The following is a 15,493-nucleotide window of genomic DNA, read 5'->3' as shown; positions in this document are numbered from 1 at the left end:
TGGATTTCTCCATGCTCAGTTATGACTAGGGTAACTAATAGCAAATCATAATGTCATGAATAAAACCTGACAGACTGCAGAATTAATGGAGAGTGTAACCCTATAGAAGTCCCTCAGCTGCCTGGTAGATATGTAATCCAAAATACATTCTCCCAGTTTGGGTGGGACAGAAAGACTTGGATAGTTTCACCAACATGGGCCTCTCAAGTCAGGAACCCGGAAGTTGGTTAATCCCTCTTCCCATTCTCAGTCAAAGAGCATGAGCATGATTTAAAACATTTGGCTGTTGTAGGTGTGTTTAGTTGGAGTTTTTTATGCCATCCCTTTGATTGTTGGGGGAAAAAAAAAAAGTCTTCTCAGCGATTATTTTGCACAACAGTTAGCAAGGGATGATGATTTTGTCAATGATTTGAGCAGATGACTGAACAGGTCCTAAATCAGTCTCCAGTGGTGCAAATGGATATGTGCCGAAGCATTACTCCATCAATTATCTCTGGTTTACAGGGCTGAAAGTTTCTGCCATTTGCCAGTGCATCAAAAACGTGCAGGTTTTGGAAATGGAATTCAGTTTGAAAATTGCTGGCCTTCAGCAAAACGTATTGGAAAAATGATTGCAGATACTGGGAACAACGAAGGATGTGTTATTTTTTGTTAAGAGATGTAGATCACTTCCTGGCAGCAGGCCAGCCATAGTACATCTGTTTTATCACAGTGTGTGAATATCTAGTAATTTTAAGTATACTAAAAGCTTCAGTTTGCCTAATGTTTCAACAGGAGGGTAGAGCTATTTCTGGGTTTAGTGTTTTCATAGGCTCTGCACTACATTTACTGTTTTGTAATTGAAAAAGTAAAGCATTTCTCTTTTGTAATTTACCAGTGAAGGTTTTATTTTGACAATATTTTTTTTCTAGAATTGATTTGTTGGTTGGTTTGGGGTTGGTTTTTTTTTTGGGGGGGGGGGTGTTCGTCTTTCTTCTTTTTTTAATTTTGGGAAAACTTGATTCTTAATTATATTTTGGTTTTAATAAGCCTATTGCTTAATTATTTTAGGCAAGCAACACTTGCAGAGAGCTCAGAGCACTCTAAATGTGATTTGTTTTAATTAAACAATAGACGTGGATGTTTTCTGGCTTATACCCTGATCCCAGTGTTTCCTTTGTTTGATCTCAGGCTTTCTCAACACTGTTGGAGTTTTATTTAGGTTTGCACTTTTTCTACTTGAAACTGCTTCGAATTAGATGTTGCAATCCAAGCCTTTGCAAAGCATACGGATAGCTAGGAAGTCCAACAACTCGGTAGCTTGCTTGCAACCATAATTGATATATTTTAACACCTTTTATGGATGTCATTATAATTACCTGTACAGTGTATTAATCATGTCTCCAACACATTTAAAATACTCATAAACCATATGGTAAGATTTAATTAATTTTAAATGTTCCATCTAATATAAAGTGCAGCCAAATATTACGTTATTTCCTAAAATAAGTTAATGAGCCTGAGGGAGGTCAGTTGTGCTGAGACTGATGAAGCACATTACAAATACGCTTCAAACACCACCATGTTGGCTCAGGTACCTCAGTGTACCTTGGAAGGTTCAAAGATGGTTGCTTCCAAATGTAAACTGATTAAACCATCTATTTATAACTCTTTCTCCCCCAAAGAAGATGATTTTTGTCTGTTGCTTTAACAGGTGACTTGTTATATCGTGTAATTTGCATCTGTTAATGTCATTATTGCATCACTTTTGCCCAAAGGAAGTGGATCTCAGCTGCAGCATTAAGTGTTACAACACCTTTTTTTAAGAGAATACAAAATTCAATTCAGAATAGTTAAGTAAAACAACTAAAAGTTGTGTTTATTCCTAGAGGATGTTTCATTGTAAAAAGCGGTGCAGCTGTGGAAGGAATCCATTTAAAATGCAGTCTCCATGTGGCTGTAAGGTTTAGGTGAACTTGCTGTGCAGGGCAGGGAGCACCATAGCTACAGAGCCATGACACACTCCCACCACTGTGGTCTGCAGTTAGCGAACATGGCTTTGGAGGATCAGAGAAGTTAAGGGTGAAAGATAAGATCACTGAACCCATCAAACTCCGGAGTCGTGTTCTGCTGCCCTTGTTTACCAGCTTCATTATTCTCCGAAATACAGATTCAGCTGAATTGCTATTTCAAAAAAATACCATTGCAACACTGTATTATTTATAATATGCCACTATAAATAATTAATGGCAGTGCAGCTTACTGAAGCATGTACCTTTTATGGGCCAACTTTTATTTTGGGAAGGCAATTAACTTTTAAGATGGTGCATTCACTGGGTCTGTCCTAGCTGTGCTATTTGCACATCTTCACAGGCTTGCAGCAGTTTCGAGCTGTGTTACCCTCCATCAGCTACCGTAGCACATGTGGAGCTTTGCATGAAGAATTGCTTATGCTGGACTGTTAGTTACAGTGCATGTAGATCAGAAGCAATGTGTTGTTTTCAAGCGAGTCTCCTGCTTATCCCAGGCTTGGGACAAGTTTTGAGAAGGAAGGCAGTGATCCCAGTTCCCACCTAACACAGCAGGTTTCCCCACCTAGTTTTGGTAGTACATATTTAGCTATAGAGAGCTGAATCTCAGTTGGGACAAATGATGGAGATCCATTAATATTGATTTGCCTCAAGTATGTTGCAAAAAGCAGCAGGGCTGTGTATTTAATTAATTTTGTACTGAACACAGAAGCAGGTTAATAATGAAGTACATGCAAGTGAGAAAGCAAAAATCCTCATGACTCTTCTGAGAAAGGAAGATAGCAATGTTAAGTTCTGTGACATTCGCTGCCTTCTTAGCTGATGCTTACTCTGAAGCTGTGTAAGACTCCAACTAATGCAGTTAGAGGTTCACCTGGAATGTTAATGTTGTTTGCTGTTCTGTTGATTCTGTGTAGCTGATGTGGGTGTCTGGGGCATTTCCAAAATACCTTCTAGCTAAGGTGCTTAGGGAACCAACAGAATAGCCTCACTGGGGTTCATTTGGTGCCATTGAAATGGAGTGATAGGTTCTGAGAGAGAAGCTCTGAAGCTCCTTGGACTTAGGTGTATCAGGAAAAAGTTCACTTTTTTTGTTATTCTGGACATTTTTATATACAGTTATGTATCTGTGTATATATACAGTTATATAGCTGCTCCAGGTTATCTTAGGGACAACTTGGTAGAAGGGCCTTCATCTAAGGATACGACAAATGGGGAGGTCTGGAGAAAGAGAGAGTCTAACTAGCTGTACCTTTGCATCCCTCCAGTGCTGTTGTCTAGGATGTCATCTCTGCTGTTGGGATGCTGGCGCTCTTCTGCCTGTGTCAGTTCTGGGGGTCTTATTTTGTCCACATCTTTCTTAAACATCTTTCTGGTTTGTGCCATGCTATCTGTCCATCAGGCATGACTCTCACTGGCGGGGTCTGTGTAGAGTGGAGGGAATTCTGTTACCTTCCAGTCCTTCCACAAAGCATACCTTACGATGCCTGCAGGTCACTCCTGCTCAGCATAGCTGGTAAACTGAGATAGAAATCTGCAGCAGCGTGAAGTCTTGGTTTGCTTCCTAAACAAGTATGGAGTCTGTACTTGCATGGGCAGAATCCTATTCTAGAGGGCCAGTTGTGCAAATGAGCTGTTGACTTCAGAGCAGTTGGAGTTAGGCTTTATCTATGAATCCTGAAAAGTGAAGATGTGGATTGTTTATGAAAAGTCCTTTAGCAGCATCATACTAAGGACATAGTTATTTCAAAGTTACTATGCAAGACTGCATGAGGTAAACATGCAGTTGAAAATTACCCTAGTTTCAGTTGGTGCAACTAAAAAAAGATGGAATTAAATGTGGGATTTCTCACACACACACACACACACACACATACCAACATACACATGCACACGTATGTATCTTAAACAAAAAAAGATGGAATTAAATGTGGGATTTCTCTCACACACACACACACATATGCACACGTATGTATCTTAAAGATAGGATGTACTGGTGTCCAAAATGGTGAGTAATATACGGATGGGTTCAAATTTGTTATATACTGTCAGTGTATGGCCACAAACTTTTCAAATATCAGGTTGGTAACTGATGCCGTTGGATATACCTGTGTAGCAGTGTGAGGAATAGAGCATTTTGGCTACAAACCAATGCTGAAACTTTTAAAATCTCTTTATGCTTTTTTAGAATCAAGTTACTAAAGGATGGAGGACTAAGAATAGCCAATGTGACCAAAGCTGATGCTGGAAGCTACACGTGCCTGGCAACAAACCAGTTTGGAACGGCCAGTGGCTCAACAAGCTTAATAGTTACTGGTAGGTGAGCTGGAACGGAGAGTCATCTGTGAGGTGCTGTAAACTGAACTGCAAACTGTGCAGCAGAATTCTGCAAGCCTGGAGTCTGCATTTGCTTATTGGAAAAAAATACTAACTGTGGTAGAAAGTAGCGACTGTGAGAAGTTGCATATTTAACAATATAAAAAGATAAAAGGATCTGTGTTAGAAATCTTCTATTAGTTGAGAGAAAAAGAGACTGAGGGATTTTCTGCCTTTGACAAAGATATGTCTCAGATGTGAGGGAGTTCTGAAGACTTTTCCTCCCTTCTCTCTCTTATCTAAGTACTAAATAGTGCAATTATGCTTTTTAAGTTTGGGGGATTTTTAATTTCTTGGGGAAAAGAAACATGGGAATCAAAAAAATATTTGAGGTAATTGTATATTCCAGTCCCAAATCTGTTTAGCCCAAAGGAACTGTGTGCTGTTTGCTTATGGAAAAAGATGTGGTAGAAACTCCAGCTGCAGGAGCATTCAGGGACTCCATTAGCAGTAAAATATAAAGTCTTTCAAAAGCAAATTGTATACGTAATTTTTAAAGGGGTTCTTATCCCTTCCTATAAATCATCCATTACTTGCTGCTGTCTAAGATACTGGACTAAAAGGACCAGTAGACTACAAAGTTTATCTGAAGAATTTCTTCTCATTATCTTCTTTTTAAAGACTGGAATATCTGAAAGATTTTCCAAGCTCAGAATTACCTAATATCCTACTGCATTACATATCCTATTTATCTCATAGATCCGAACAGAGTTATTTTGTTCAGTGAATTAAGAGCTTCACATTTTCAGTCTATGCTCCTAAATGATTCATGTCCCATTTTATACAAATAATAGAATTATGTGCAAAGGATTTCTAGAATTAAATTTTATTTACTGTATTTACAGTCCTTGAAATTTTTCTTCATTAATGTGATTCTGAAATAACAAGCAGCTTTTCTTAATGACACTACTTTTGTTCTATACTATATATAGACCCAAATATCCAATGAGTTGTTCCCTCTGTGGATTTCCTCTAGTTTCCAGATTTTATTAGCTCCTTCTCTCGCTCCCACCTCTTAATCTTCCCAGTCGCTGCCACCACAGCTTCCCCCCCTCTTAATCTCCCCGGGGCCTGCCACTACAGCTTCCTGCCCCAAAATGTGGGTGTTATTGCTGAGAACCACACATGCTTTTGAATGGCAATTTCATTGCTGTGGGTTACAGTGCATTTAGCTTTGTAAAGTATATTGGCCTGTACACAGCAGGTCAGAATTTGCCTTTTCAGTGTGAAGTAGCTCCTGCTGGTAAACACGGAACAAGACGGGTCAGGCAGCAGAATTTGTAGCCCAGCTGCATAATTTGAAGTGACTGTCATTAATCGGATTTGAAGGACTTGGTAGAATATCAGTAGCAACCAAAGCTCAGCTGCACGGGAATGCAGTAACTGATATTTCTGCTCTCAACAGAGCCAACAAGGATTATTTTGGCACCTTCCAACATGGACGTCACTGTCGGAGAAAGCGTCGTCTTGCCTTGCCAGGTTCAGCATGATCCTATACTGGACATCAGCTTCACCTGGTATTTCAATGGAACGCTCACCGATTTCAAGAAGGACGCTTCCCATTTTGAGAAGGTTGGAGGGGTAAGTTGCAAATACCTTCTCTTCATCTGCCTTACGGATGCATGCAGCATAGAAAGGCTGGCTTCTGTTCTTTTTTCAACACAGTAAAAATAGGATGTTTCTTCTTTCTTGGGCCTGTAGAATTTTGTTTTGTGTTGGAAGGAAATCATTCATTAAGCTAGCTTGCTGCCCATAACCTCCTGTTCAGAAACCTGGTATTTTAGACCTCATATATTGTAAGTTCCTACCTCTGTTTCTGCATCTGACCCCACGTGATTTTCCCTATGATCACCTAAAACACAGCAGTGAGAAATATAAGGAACTTGTCACAGACTTTGTGAATTTCACCCTAAAGCTGAACAAAACCATCCCATCTTTCATTATTTTTCCTGCACTTGCATCACTACTGTATCCCTCAATATTCTGCCTGAGCATCCCCAGGTGAGAAGCCATGTATCTCATTAAATACTTGCAGTGCATAGATGCTGCGAGTCGTAGGGTGGCATTAATGTTTTTAGAATTTAGCCTTCTGATCAAAACATGAGAAGAGGAAAAGCAAACCATTAACATGGATGAAGGATGTATCAAGAGAATTAAATTAATTACAACAAAAGATCTTGCACAGTGCAAGCCATGGCCACGTGAAAACAAAACAAGCATGAAACTGGCCATTATAAGCCTTCATAAAGTTTCCTTTCACATACTCTTGCCAGACCTCCTGCTCTAGAGGAGTAGCAGTGGATTAGACACTACTGCCAATGAAACTGACACTTCAGCACCTAACTTTTTTCTTTTTGCCTGTAAAACCTCAAAAGATTTAGCATTTAATCAGCAGGCACCAAACACACAGAGCGTTCTGCAGTTTGCAATTGATTATATATAAGTGCATGTGGAGATGATGAGATTTCCTTATAGGAGCCATGAGATATTCATATATCATGTACATTTTCACAGAAATGTTTGGAGAATTAGGAACTGACCATCTGTCATGTTGTAATGGGAACGTTCTGATTTCATAGCCCGTTACCTTCCAGTATTGCTACACCGGCTTTATTTATCTAGTAATATTTCTGCCCAGCTGTACTCTGATTGTGTACACAAATAGTAATATTAGATAGAAAGGTTAAAAACATACCAAAACCTGAATGTGACTGTTTTACTGTCTCAATTAAGGCTTCATAAGGTGATGGGGAAAAGCAGTGCTTTTTCTCACTGCAAGTTCCATCTTTTTCCTAAACCAAACACAAACATCATTCCAAATCAGTCTTGTTTAGGTGTGGGATTTTTTTAACACATTCCCCACCCCACCCCATGCCCCCCCCTAAACCTCAGTCAGTACTGAATTAAAATCCAGGGTGAGTATTGCCTGACTCAGAACTTCGAATCTAGAGCATGTTACTTCAAGTTTGGCATAAGGGACATGCAGAAACAGAATTTAGACATTATGGGGTTTTATTGAACTCTTATTTGTATAAAGAGGGATTGAAGCTTGTTAGTAGAAAACTTCATGGGTTACCAAGAGATCCACAAAAATATTTTATGGGCTTTATATCACATTGGGGCAAGCGGAATAATTTTATCTGGAGTTATATGTGGGTCATGGTAAGTAAATAAGTATAAATATGTTCTAACCCTTCCAATAGTTGCCGTGTGTATTTGTTAAATGAAAATCTTTCTGCAAAAATAACTTCAGCTTTTTTGGTTGTAAACATGGCTAAAGGAAAATATTTTTTCAGTGGATAGATTTCTATGTAGTGATGTCTTGGAAGTTCCTGTCACACATGCCTGAGGTCTCCAATATGTAGTAGTTAGCAGGCATGTTGTGGGACCACCACCTGGTCTTCCAGATGGTTAGAAAAATACAGGATGTAACGCTGTCTTACTGCTCTTTTTTTGGGTTGTTTCTTGTTTTGTTAGACACATGATTTACACAAAGAGTGTGGCAAACCAAGCAGATGCTGAATTTTGAACAGACTGCCTCTAAACTGTTTCAGGTTATCACCTGCACATAGATATGCCCAGCAACGGCTGATGGTGGTTACGCAGTCAGGAGGAGCAAAAGCAATTTCAGCAGCTGTTCATACTGCCTGGGCTTCTCTGTATTTGTATGCTCTGTAGCGTGGAGAAAGGAAGGTGATCTCACTGTCACCTGGACTTGTCCATGCTGACAAAGAGTCAGTCTGGCTAGGCAGGAGTGCAGATACCACTGTTGGTCTGAAGAGCCATGGGAGGTGAGGGTGCCACTACACTGGAGCTTTTTGCTGCTGCAGGTCTCTGTGTTTTCCCCAGTACTTTGGGATTCTTCCGCAAAATATCCACACATAATTTAAATGCAGTGATAATATCTTGGTGGGGTTTATCTCCAGTAAAAATGTTCTATTTGACAGTCCCCTCTGTGGAGCTGTTTTAGATTTGTTTTGCTAAAGTAAGTTTGTGTAGAACATGATTTGCTTGTGAGTATGCATCGCTGCTGTTGGTCATTCCCTGAATATCCACTTCCAGTCTAGTTAGATGGATTTTAGGTTGCCTTCAACCCAACTTCTAATGTGTTATACGCAATCAGAGCTGAATTGTCCCGCAAATGCTTACATCTGTGCTTTCACACACCAGCCATTGTGTTTCTACACACATGGAAGGGAATCAGGCAGAATTGTTTTCAGCTTGTGTTGGATAAAGTGAGGCATTGTACTGTTGAAATAATGGGTGTGAGTGTGAAACAAAGATAATAAAATGGTTGGAAAGGTGGTTCTTTTTTTCTAAGACTAAACTGAACTCCAGATTCATGTCTTCCCCTTATTCCCAAACTACTCTGTGCCCAAGAATCAGTCATGTGGCCAGAGCAGCTAAAAACACCCACAAACTGGGGTTCTGTCCTCAAGTGCAATGCTGCTTCTCCAGAAAAATAAAAAAACACCAAACCCCAACCAAACTTTTAAACATTTAGATCTGAGAGATCTTCCTCTGAAAGAGACGATGTGATCTCAGTTAAAACAGTAATTCAGCTGACACACAAAGAGGAGGGTTTTGACAGTGGCTACCAAAGGTATGGTATCAAGATCTCCACTCAGTAACATAGAAAACAAATAGTATACAGGGAGCCGTACCATGATGTGAAGTTACAGTCATCACTCAAGTTTTATGGACCTTTCCCTTGATTCAGGAGATCAGCCACACGCCATGACTTGAGATAGACCAATGGGAAAAAATGACCAAAGATTAAATTAACTGTTTGATGAAGAACAAATTATAGAACTTTAGACTCATAAAATGGGGAATTTAGCCCAAAATGTACAACCAGTAAATGAAGATGTGTTTGCAATAACTTGTGGAATGGGCCAAATTCAGCTTTGTCATTTACACATTTGAACTCCTTAAAAATCTGTGACAACTAAACTTACAGACTCTATTAGAAGTAAAACTGGTTAATGGCCATAGAAACCAGGTTTTTCTCTTTTTTAGGGTTTTGAGGAATATGGTTGGTGCCAGGCCACTGACTTTCTTCATGATTCCTAATAGCAGTCAGGAGGTACATTCCCAGTACAAGTTAACCATATTGCAGCTTGCTTCTCCCCTAAAAGAGGGATGCTATGTCATGTTTATAAGGAAAATGCTTACAGACGGCTACCATGGAGCAGCTGATAATAACTTGCTATCCTGCAGGCTGCCTGCCAATGCAATTTTTGAGCAACTTTATCTTCAGCATTTTTTGGTTGATACCTAGTTACAAACACAATGTTAATACTAAATTACAAGGTAGTGCAGTAATGTTAATATAAGAACTGTGTATTTCAACAGAGTGCATCGGGAGATTTAATGATTAGAAACATCCAGCTGAAACATAGTGGAAAATATGTTTGTATGGTGAAGACCGAAGTGGATAGTGTAGCATCTGCAGCGGACCTTATCGTACGAGGTAAATTTCAGCTTCAGTTACCATGAATCATATTTTCTAACTTTTTTTATACTGTAGATTGCAAAAACAACTGATGTAGATTATAGACCCAGTTCATTGAATTAGTGATGCATGATTGTGACTTGAATTATGTCATTCTGCCTTGCAGTTAGGGAGAATTGTAGCTCAATTTTTTAATCAGAAATCTAACTTTTCCCAGAGAAACTAAGAGCTGGAGGATATATTATTGACTACACATCTTTTCTCACTGACAGTCCTTAAGATCACTGACAGGAGGCAACCTGGTGCTGGCAGCTGTGAGCAAGCTGTGAGTCGCTGCCTCTGCAGACTCAACCATTGGGGTTGGTGACTCCAGAATCCTGCCCAGAATTGGGCAACTGCTGCCCCGAGCCTTGGAAAGGCTTTGTCTTAGGGACACACTGGAGTTTGTATAATGCAGGCTTATTCCTTGTCATTCAGAGCTGGAATGCTCATAGTTAAGCCAGAACTGTAGATTTTTTGCTGTTGATACAGCTGCATTGTAAGAGAAAAGCTTTGGTCATTGAAAAAGCACATGATATGATTGCCACTTACTCAGTATATTTTAAAATATGCTAGATATTTTTAATTGTTGATACACTGTTAGTTATTTCAGTCTTTGCTGGTGAAGATGAGATATAAAGGGCATTTTTGCCAGGATGCCCAGAATTGGGATTTTCCAGAAGGCAACAGAAAGCTTGCCTGACAGAATTGCTGCTCAGGGTGCTGATCAGATGTTGTGCTGAAAAATTGCTCCAGTGCATTGTACAGTAGAGCAGCTGTAGATAACAAATTGGCAGACTGCAGAGATGTATTAGTAGATTAAAGGGAAGATAGAGGGATCATGCTGAACAAAGGTTCTTGGAAAAAACAAAACTCTGTTGCCTGTGCTGCAGTTCAGAGTATTTCAGAATTAGATTATCAGAGTTAAGTTTAGTGAATGTAATACAATAATTACAAGTGTTCTTATTCCAAGCTGAATTGTTTTCTTCCTCCCATGGCGCTGATAAAATGGCAATCTATACTGCTCTGTTAGTGAATTCCAGGGTACTGGCTTTACAAAAGACCATGTGTTTTCCAATCTGATTGTAGGCTTACCTGGGCCCCCTGAACACGTGAAAGTGGATGAAATAACTGATACTACAGCTCAGATCTCCTGGCAAGAAGGCACAGATAATCACAGCCCAGTAACCACTTACACCGTACAAGCAAGGACACCCTTTTCAGTTGGCTGGCAGCGAGTTACAACAGGTAAGCCACAATTCTTGTCACAGGCTCTGCTGAAATGTTTTTGACCAAGGACACTATACGCTTAGTTTCCTTTTTCTTTTTCCTTCTTTTTAATAGTTCCAGATGTGATCGATGGGAAAACGTTCACAACCACAGTAGTGGATTTAAATCCTTGGGTTGAATATGAATTTCGTGTAGTTGCCAGTAACAAAATAGGAGGTGGAGAACCTAGTTTACCCTCAGAAAAAGTAAGAACTGAAGAGGCAGGTTAGTGGGTTTTTTTATTTGTTTTTAATTCAAGAATCTTGAATATTAACAAAGAAAGGAGCATTCATATCCTTGGCTCTTTGCAAACAAGCTTGGAAATGCCACTGAATATAAAAGCCTGTAACTGATTTGTTAATAATTTTTCTCTTTAGCTGTGGGACAGTTTGTGTTGCATTACTGAACATCACAGAGGCATATCATCTAAATACATTTAAACTGTATTTAGTATGCCAAAGCCTGTCAGTTCAGGCAGAGCTGCAGAGTCTGAGGGCATTAATGGATGGAAAGAGGTTAATTTTGACAGGGTTTTTTCATTCCTAGTGTTTGATCAGTGTACACTTTCCCAGGAACAAGCATGTAGCTCAGAGGAACGCATCAATTAATACCCCAGGAGTTTACTTGGAATAAGGCCATTGCCCAATACCTCTGCATAAGTTAACTGTGTCATAAAAAATGAAGCAGACCTGCACTTTCTCGAAGTTCATAAGCATTAGTGGAGTGGTCTGAGAGCTAGTGAGGTTCTCCAAGTGCTCAGGAAAACATTGGCCTTGCCTGGTGGTGCAGTGCAGCAAGGGGAATGCAGGACAGGGCTGGGGTGTTACAGGACTGCCCACCCTGCCTACATTTGCAGAAGCAATACAAGTACCACTTGGTTAACGTTATATGAATTCATGTCTTGTATCTACACTGTGTAGACAGCTGTATGTTTCCTTTTCACAGTTCCCGAAATTCCCCCCTCTGAAGTCAGTGGGGGAGGAGGCAGCAGGTCTGAACTGGTCATAACATGGGATGTAAGTTTTCTGGCAAGCAATTTCCTTCAGAGAATATTTGTTTTCATTCAGACTCTTAAATGATGAATTTCCCTGGCTCCAGCAGCTTCACAGCTAGGATGTGTATGTGCTCAGTAACATTCTGCACTGTGAGCTGCACGCGTGTTTGCCTTCCCTCCCTCTCTCTCATGTTATTGTGCTAGGTGGCAATCAGTAGGAAGTTGAGTTAGCTTGTCTGAGATCGTTCCTGTTCTCAAACAACTTCTCCAAAAAGTTCTCCTTTTTAATGCTAAAAAGGGGGCAGGAGGGCAGGGAAGAGGAAAGTGCATCATTTAAAGGTTGAGACAAAGAATTATGCTTGTTTTAGTGCAGATTTGCAGTTCTTGCTTTCCTAGCATTAATTCTGGATGCATGTGCTAGCCAATACAATTAGATAGTACTTTATATTATGTATCCCTGTATCAACGAGTTAAAATGTTAACATTCTGTTCCTAACATTGACTAATCCGTGTGGCTATCTAATCTTTATCACATCAGAGGAAATTATAAGCCACTATACAGAGGATTCTATAAGAGTTGATTCAGCAATTATTAATTTTTTTTATGAATTATGGATTGTGAAACTGAAAAAAAATTAAATACTCTATTTACTGAAGAGACTCTTAAACCAGGATGGTTAGTGGAAAACAAGGAACACACCTGAAAGGTGTTCTCTTATTGAAGTGCAAACCTTAAAATAGGTTCAAAGGAAGACATTTTGCTTTGCTGTACCAGAGTCTGGTTGCTATCTTGTACATTTGTCTGTCAGTACTTTCTCCCTGCCAACCATACTCAGTGGTGTGTGTCATATCACAGACCTATGTCTGCTGCTTTTCCCACAGCCCATCCCTGAAGAGTTACAAAACGGAGAAGGATTTGGCTATGTTGTTGCCTTCCGCCCCTTTGGCACCACAACATGGATACAGACTGTGGTCACCTCTCCTGACACACCAAGATATGTCTTCAGGAATGAAAGCATCTTGCCCTTTTCACCATATGAAGTCAAAGTTGGTGTCTATAACAATAAAGGAGAAGGGCCGTTTAGTTCAGTAACCACCGTTTTTTCGGCTGAGGAAGGTATGTGATTGAGTCATCTCCAGATATTTAATCTGGGATGTTTCATCAGAGAATCCAGCAGCAGTTAATAGAAATGAGATCTGTTTGAATACACACGTTTATTTCCTCAGTCACTAGTGCTGCTGATCACATCTCATTTATTGATTTCTGAATACAGAGCCTAGCATAGCACCCACCGGTGTATCTGCGACCAGTCTGTCGTCCTCAGTCATTGAGGTCTCCTGGATGGCCATTCCTTGGAAGATGAGTAGTGGAAGGTTACTTGGCTATGAGGTAAGCTCATTTAAAACACACTGCTGTTTCTAGAGCGCCATGAGCCAGAAGGGTCGTGCAGGCTGAGGACAGCAGCACAAATTTACAATAGATTACCACATATCATGCTTCCTTCCTGCCCCACCTACACCCAGAAGGAAGATATTTTCTGCTCAGTATCTTTGAAAACAAAGAATATGGAATGAAATTGTGTTTTGCTTCCTGTGCCCAATAGTCACTTGTCTGTCTAACAAACAGTATGTTCAAACTTGCATTCTTTCAGAATTACATTTACTTACAAAGAAACTGTTCTGTAAGGTACAGTTGTCTGGTTTAAAACAGTTTAACTTGTTTACTTTTTAAATGAAACAATGGTTTTCCTCATGTCACTTTTTAATTCAGCAAGATCTAATATTGCAGTTTCCTTTTTCCTACCATCACACTAAAAAATAAGCAAGTGTGAAAAGCAGACAGATAGATAGATAAGAATTCATTTGTTTACACAGTAAACATTTCTGCAATTTGAATGTACTTCTACTTTTTTCAGCTGAGAAAAAAATGCATTTAAATAAGTCAAATGCAGTGCTGTGGGTGAATAGTCTATTCCATGCACGATTTTAAATGGTTTTGGTTTATACCTACTAGGTTAGGTACTGGAATAATGGTGAAAAAGAAGAATCTTCAAACAGAGTTAAAGCTGCAGGGAATGAGACATCAGTAAGAATAACAGGTTTGAAGAGCAACTTGGCGTACTACACAGCTGTCCGTGCTTACAACAGTGCTGGAGCAGGTCCATTCAGTGCCACAGTAAATGCTACCACGAAAAAGACACGTAAGTATCTTGAATTTCAAGTTGGGAAGAGACATAAATATGTGTGAGCACTTGCAGAGAAACAAAAAATAAGAATCACAATATGTGATCATTAGGGACTGTAGTGGTAGGACAAGGGGTAATGGCTTTAAACTTAAACAGGGGAAGTTTAGATTAGATATAAGGAAGAAGTTCTTCACAGTGAGGGTGGTGAGGCACTGGAATAGGTTGCCCAAGGAAGTTGTGAATGCTCCAACCCTGGAGGGGTTCAAGGCCAGGTTGGACAGAGCCTTGGGCGTCCTTTGGTTTAGTGTGAGGTGTCTCTGCTCATGGCAGGGGGGTTGGAACTAGATGATCTTAAGGTCCTTTCCAACCCAAACCGTTCTATGATTCTGTGTGTAAGTAAGTGACCTAAATTTTCATGCAGAGTAGAGGAGTTAGTTGCACACTTGAATCGAGCACAAGTCTTCTATTTTCTACCCTCAATGACTACAGCAGGATGAGTAAGTAAAACTCAACAGTGCCAGATGAGATAGGAGCTGAAGATACAGAATTTCTGCATTGAACCTTTCTTATTCTTCTAGTGACTAAAAGAATTTCAAAAGAAAAATTTGTTATATGGAAGGGAAAAAAAGAGACTTTTTTTGAATTTTTCAGGGTTTTGTAACATACTTGTAAGTTCTCTAGGGCATGGCTTTTGAAATGCAGTGATCTTCACTCATCCAATTCCTGCAAAACAATCCTTCATGTCCATTGTTTCGCCTTGAAGAATCGCCACTTTACTATTACTAAGGAGAAATTAAGCTAAAGAACAGATTGTCAAAGGCTACACTAATTTTTCTACAAATGGAAGTATTTTTAGTATGCTTTTACATTGCAATACAGCTCAGAATCAGGGTCATCAATCTTGAAGTATTTCTGTCAGGCTCACAAGAATGTGTAATTAAATCTGTCTGAAAGGTCACGTTCCCTGGAATAGTCATTAAGATCTTTCTACCAAAAATAGTTGCAACGTCAGTATTATGAAATAAGCTATTTCATCAGAAATTATTATATGCAAAACCAAGTACCACTTTGTCACTAATGACTAAACCAACTCAGATTAACTTACATTATCTGGAGGTTTATATATATATATTTATAAAGTTATATGTAGAGGTTTTGTATATTT

The 15,493-nt window shown here is 39.5% G+C and overlaps 1 protein-coding gene across 1 annotated transcript in view; it reads left to right on the top strand.

The window, feature by feature from the left end:
* The window catches only part of CNTN3 (contactin 3 (plasmacytoma associated)), a gene marked incomplete at both ends in the record, with an annotated part of 45,761 nt that extends 31,418 nt beyond the window's left edge, over window positions 1–14,343 (top strand). Inside the window, 9 exons of the mRNA XM_010020867.1 lie at window positions 4,198–4,325; window positions 5,791–5,966; window positions 9,741–9,858; window positions 10,969–11,127; window positions 11,224–11,373; window positions 12,094–12,164; window positions 13,025–13,259; window positions 13,417–13,532; window positions 14,157–14,343. Of these exons, the coding sequence (XP_010019169.1) occupies window positions 4,198–4,325; window positions 5,791–5,966; window positions 9,741–9,858; window positions 10,969–11,127; window positions 11,224–11,373; window positions 12,094–12,164; window positions 13,025–13,259; window positions 13,417–13,532; window positions 14,157–14,343 (1,340 nt within the window). The remainder of the gene's footprint in view (window positions 1–4,197; window positions 4,326–5,790; window positions 5,967–9,740; window positions 9,859–10,968; window positions 11,128–11,223; window positions 11,374–12,093; window positions 12,165–13,024; window positions 13,260–13,416; window positions 13,533–14,156) is intronic.
* Between the last annotated feature and the right edge of the window lie 1,150 nt (window positions 14,344–15,493).

The sequence above is a fragment of the Nestor notabilis genome, unplaced genomic scaffold, assembly GCF_000696875.1.
Source record: "Nestor notabilis isolate BGI_N333 unplaced genomic scaffold, ASM69687v1 scaffold5508, whole genome shotgun sequence".
NCBI classification, from domain to species: Eukaryota; Metazoa; Chordata; class Aves; order Psittaciformes; family Psittacidae; genus Nestor; species Nestor notabilis.
The sequence above is the reverse complement of the archived record's forward strand: the minus strand, read 5'-3'. Positions and strand labels throughout refer to the sequence as shown.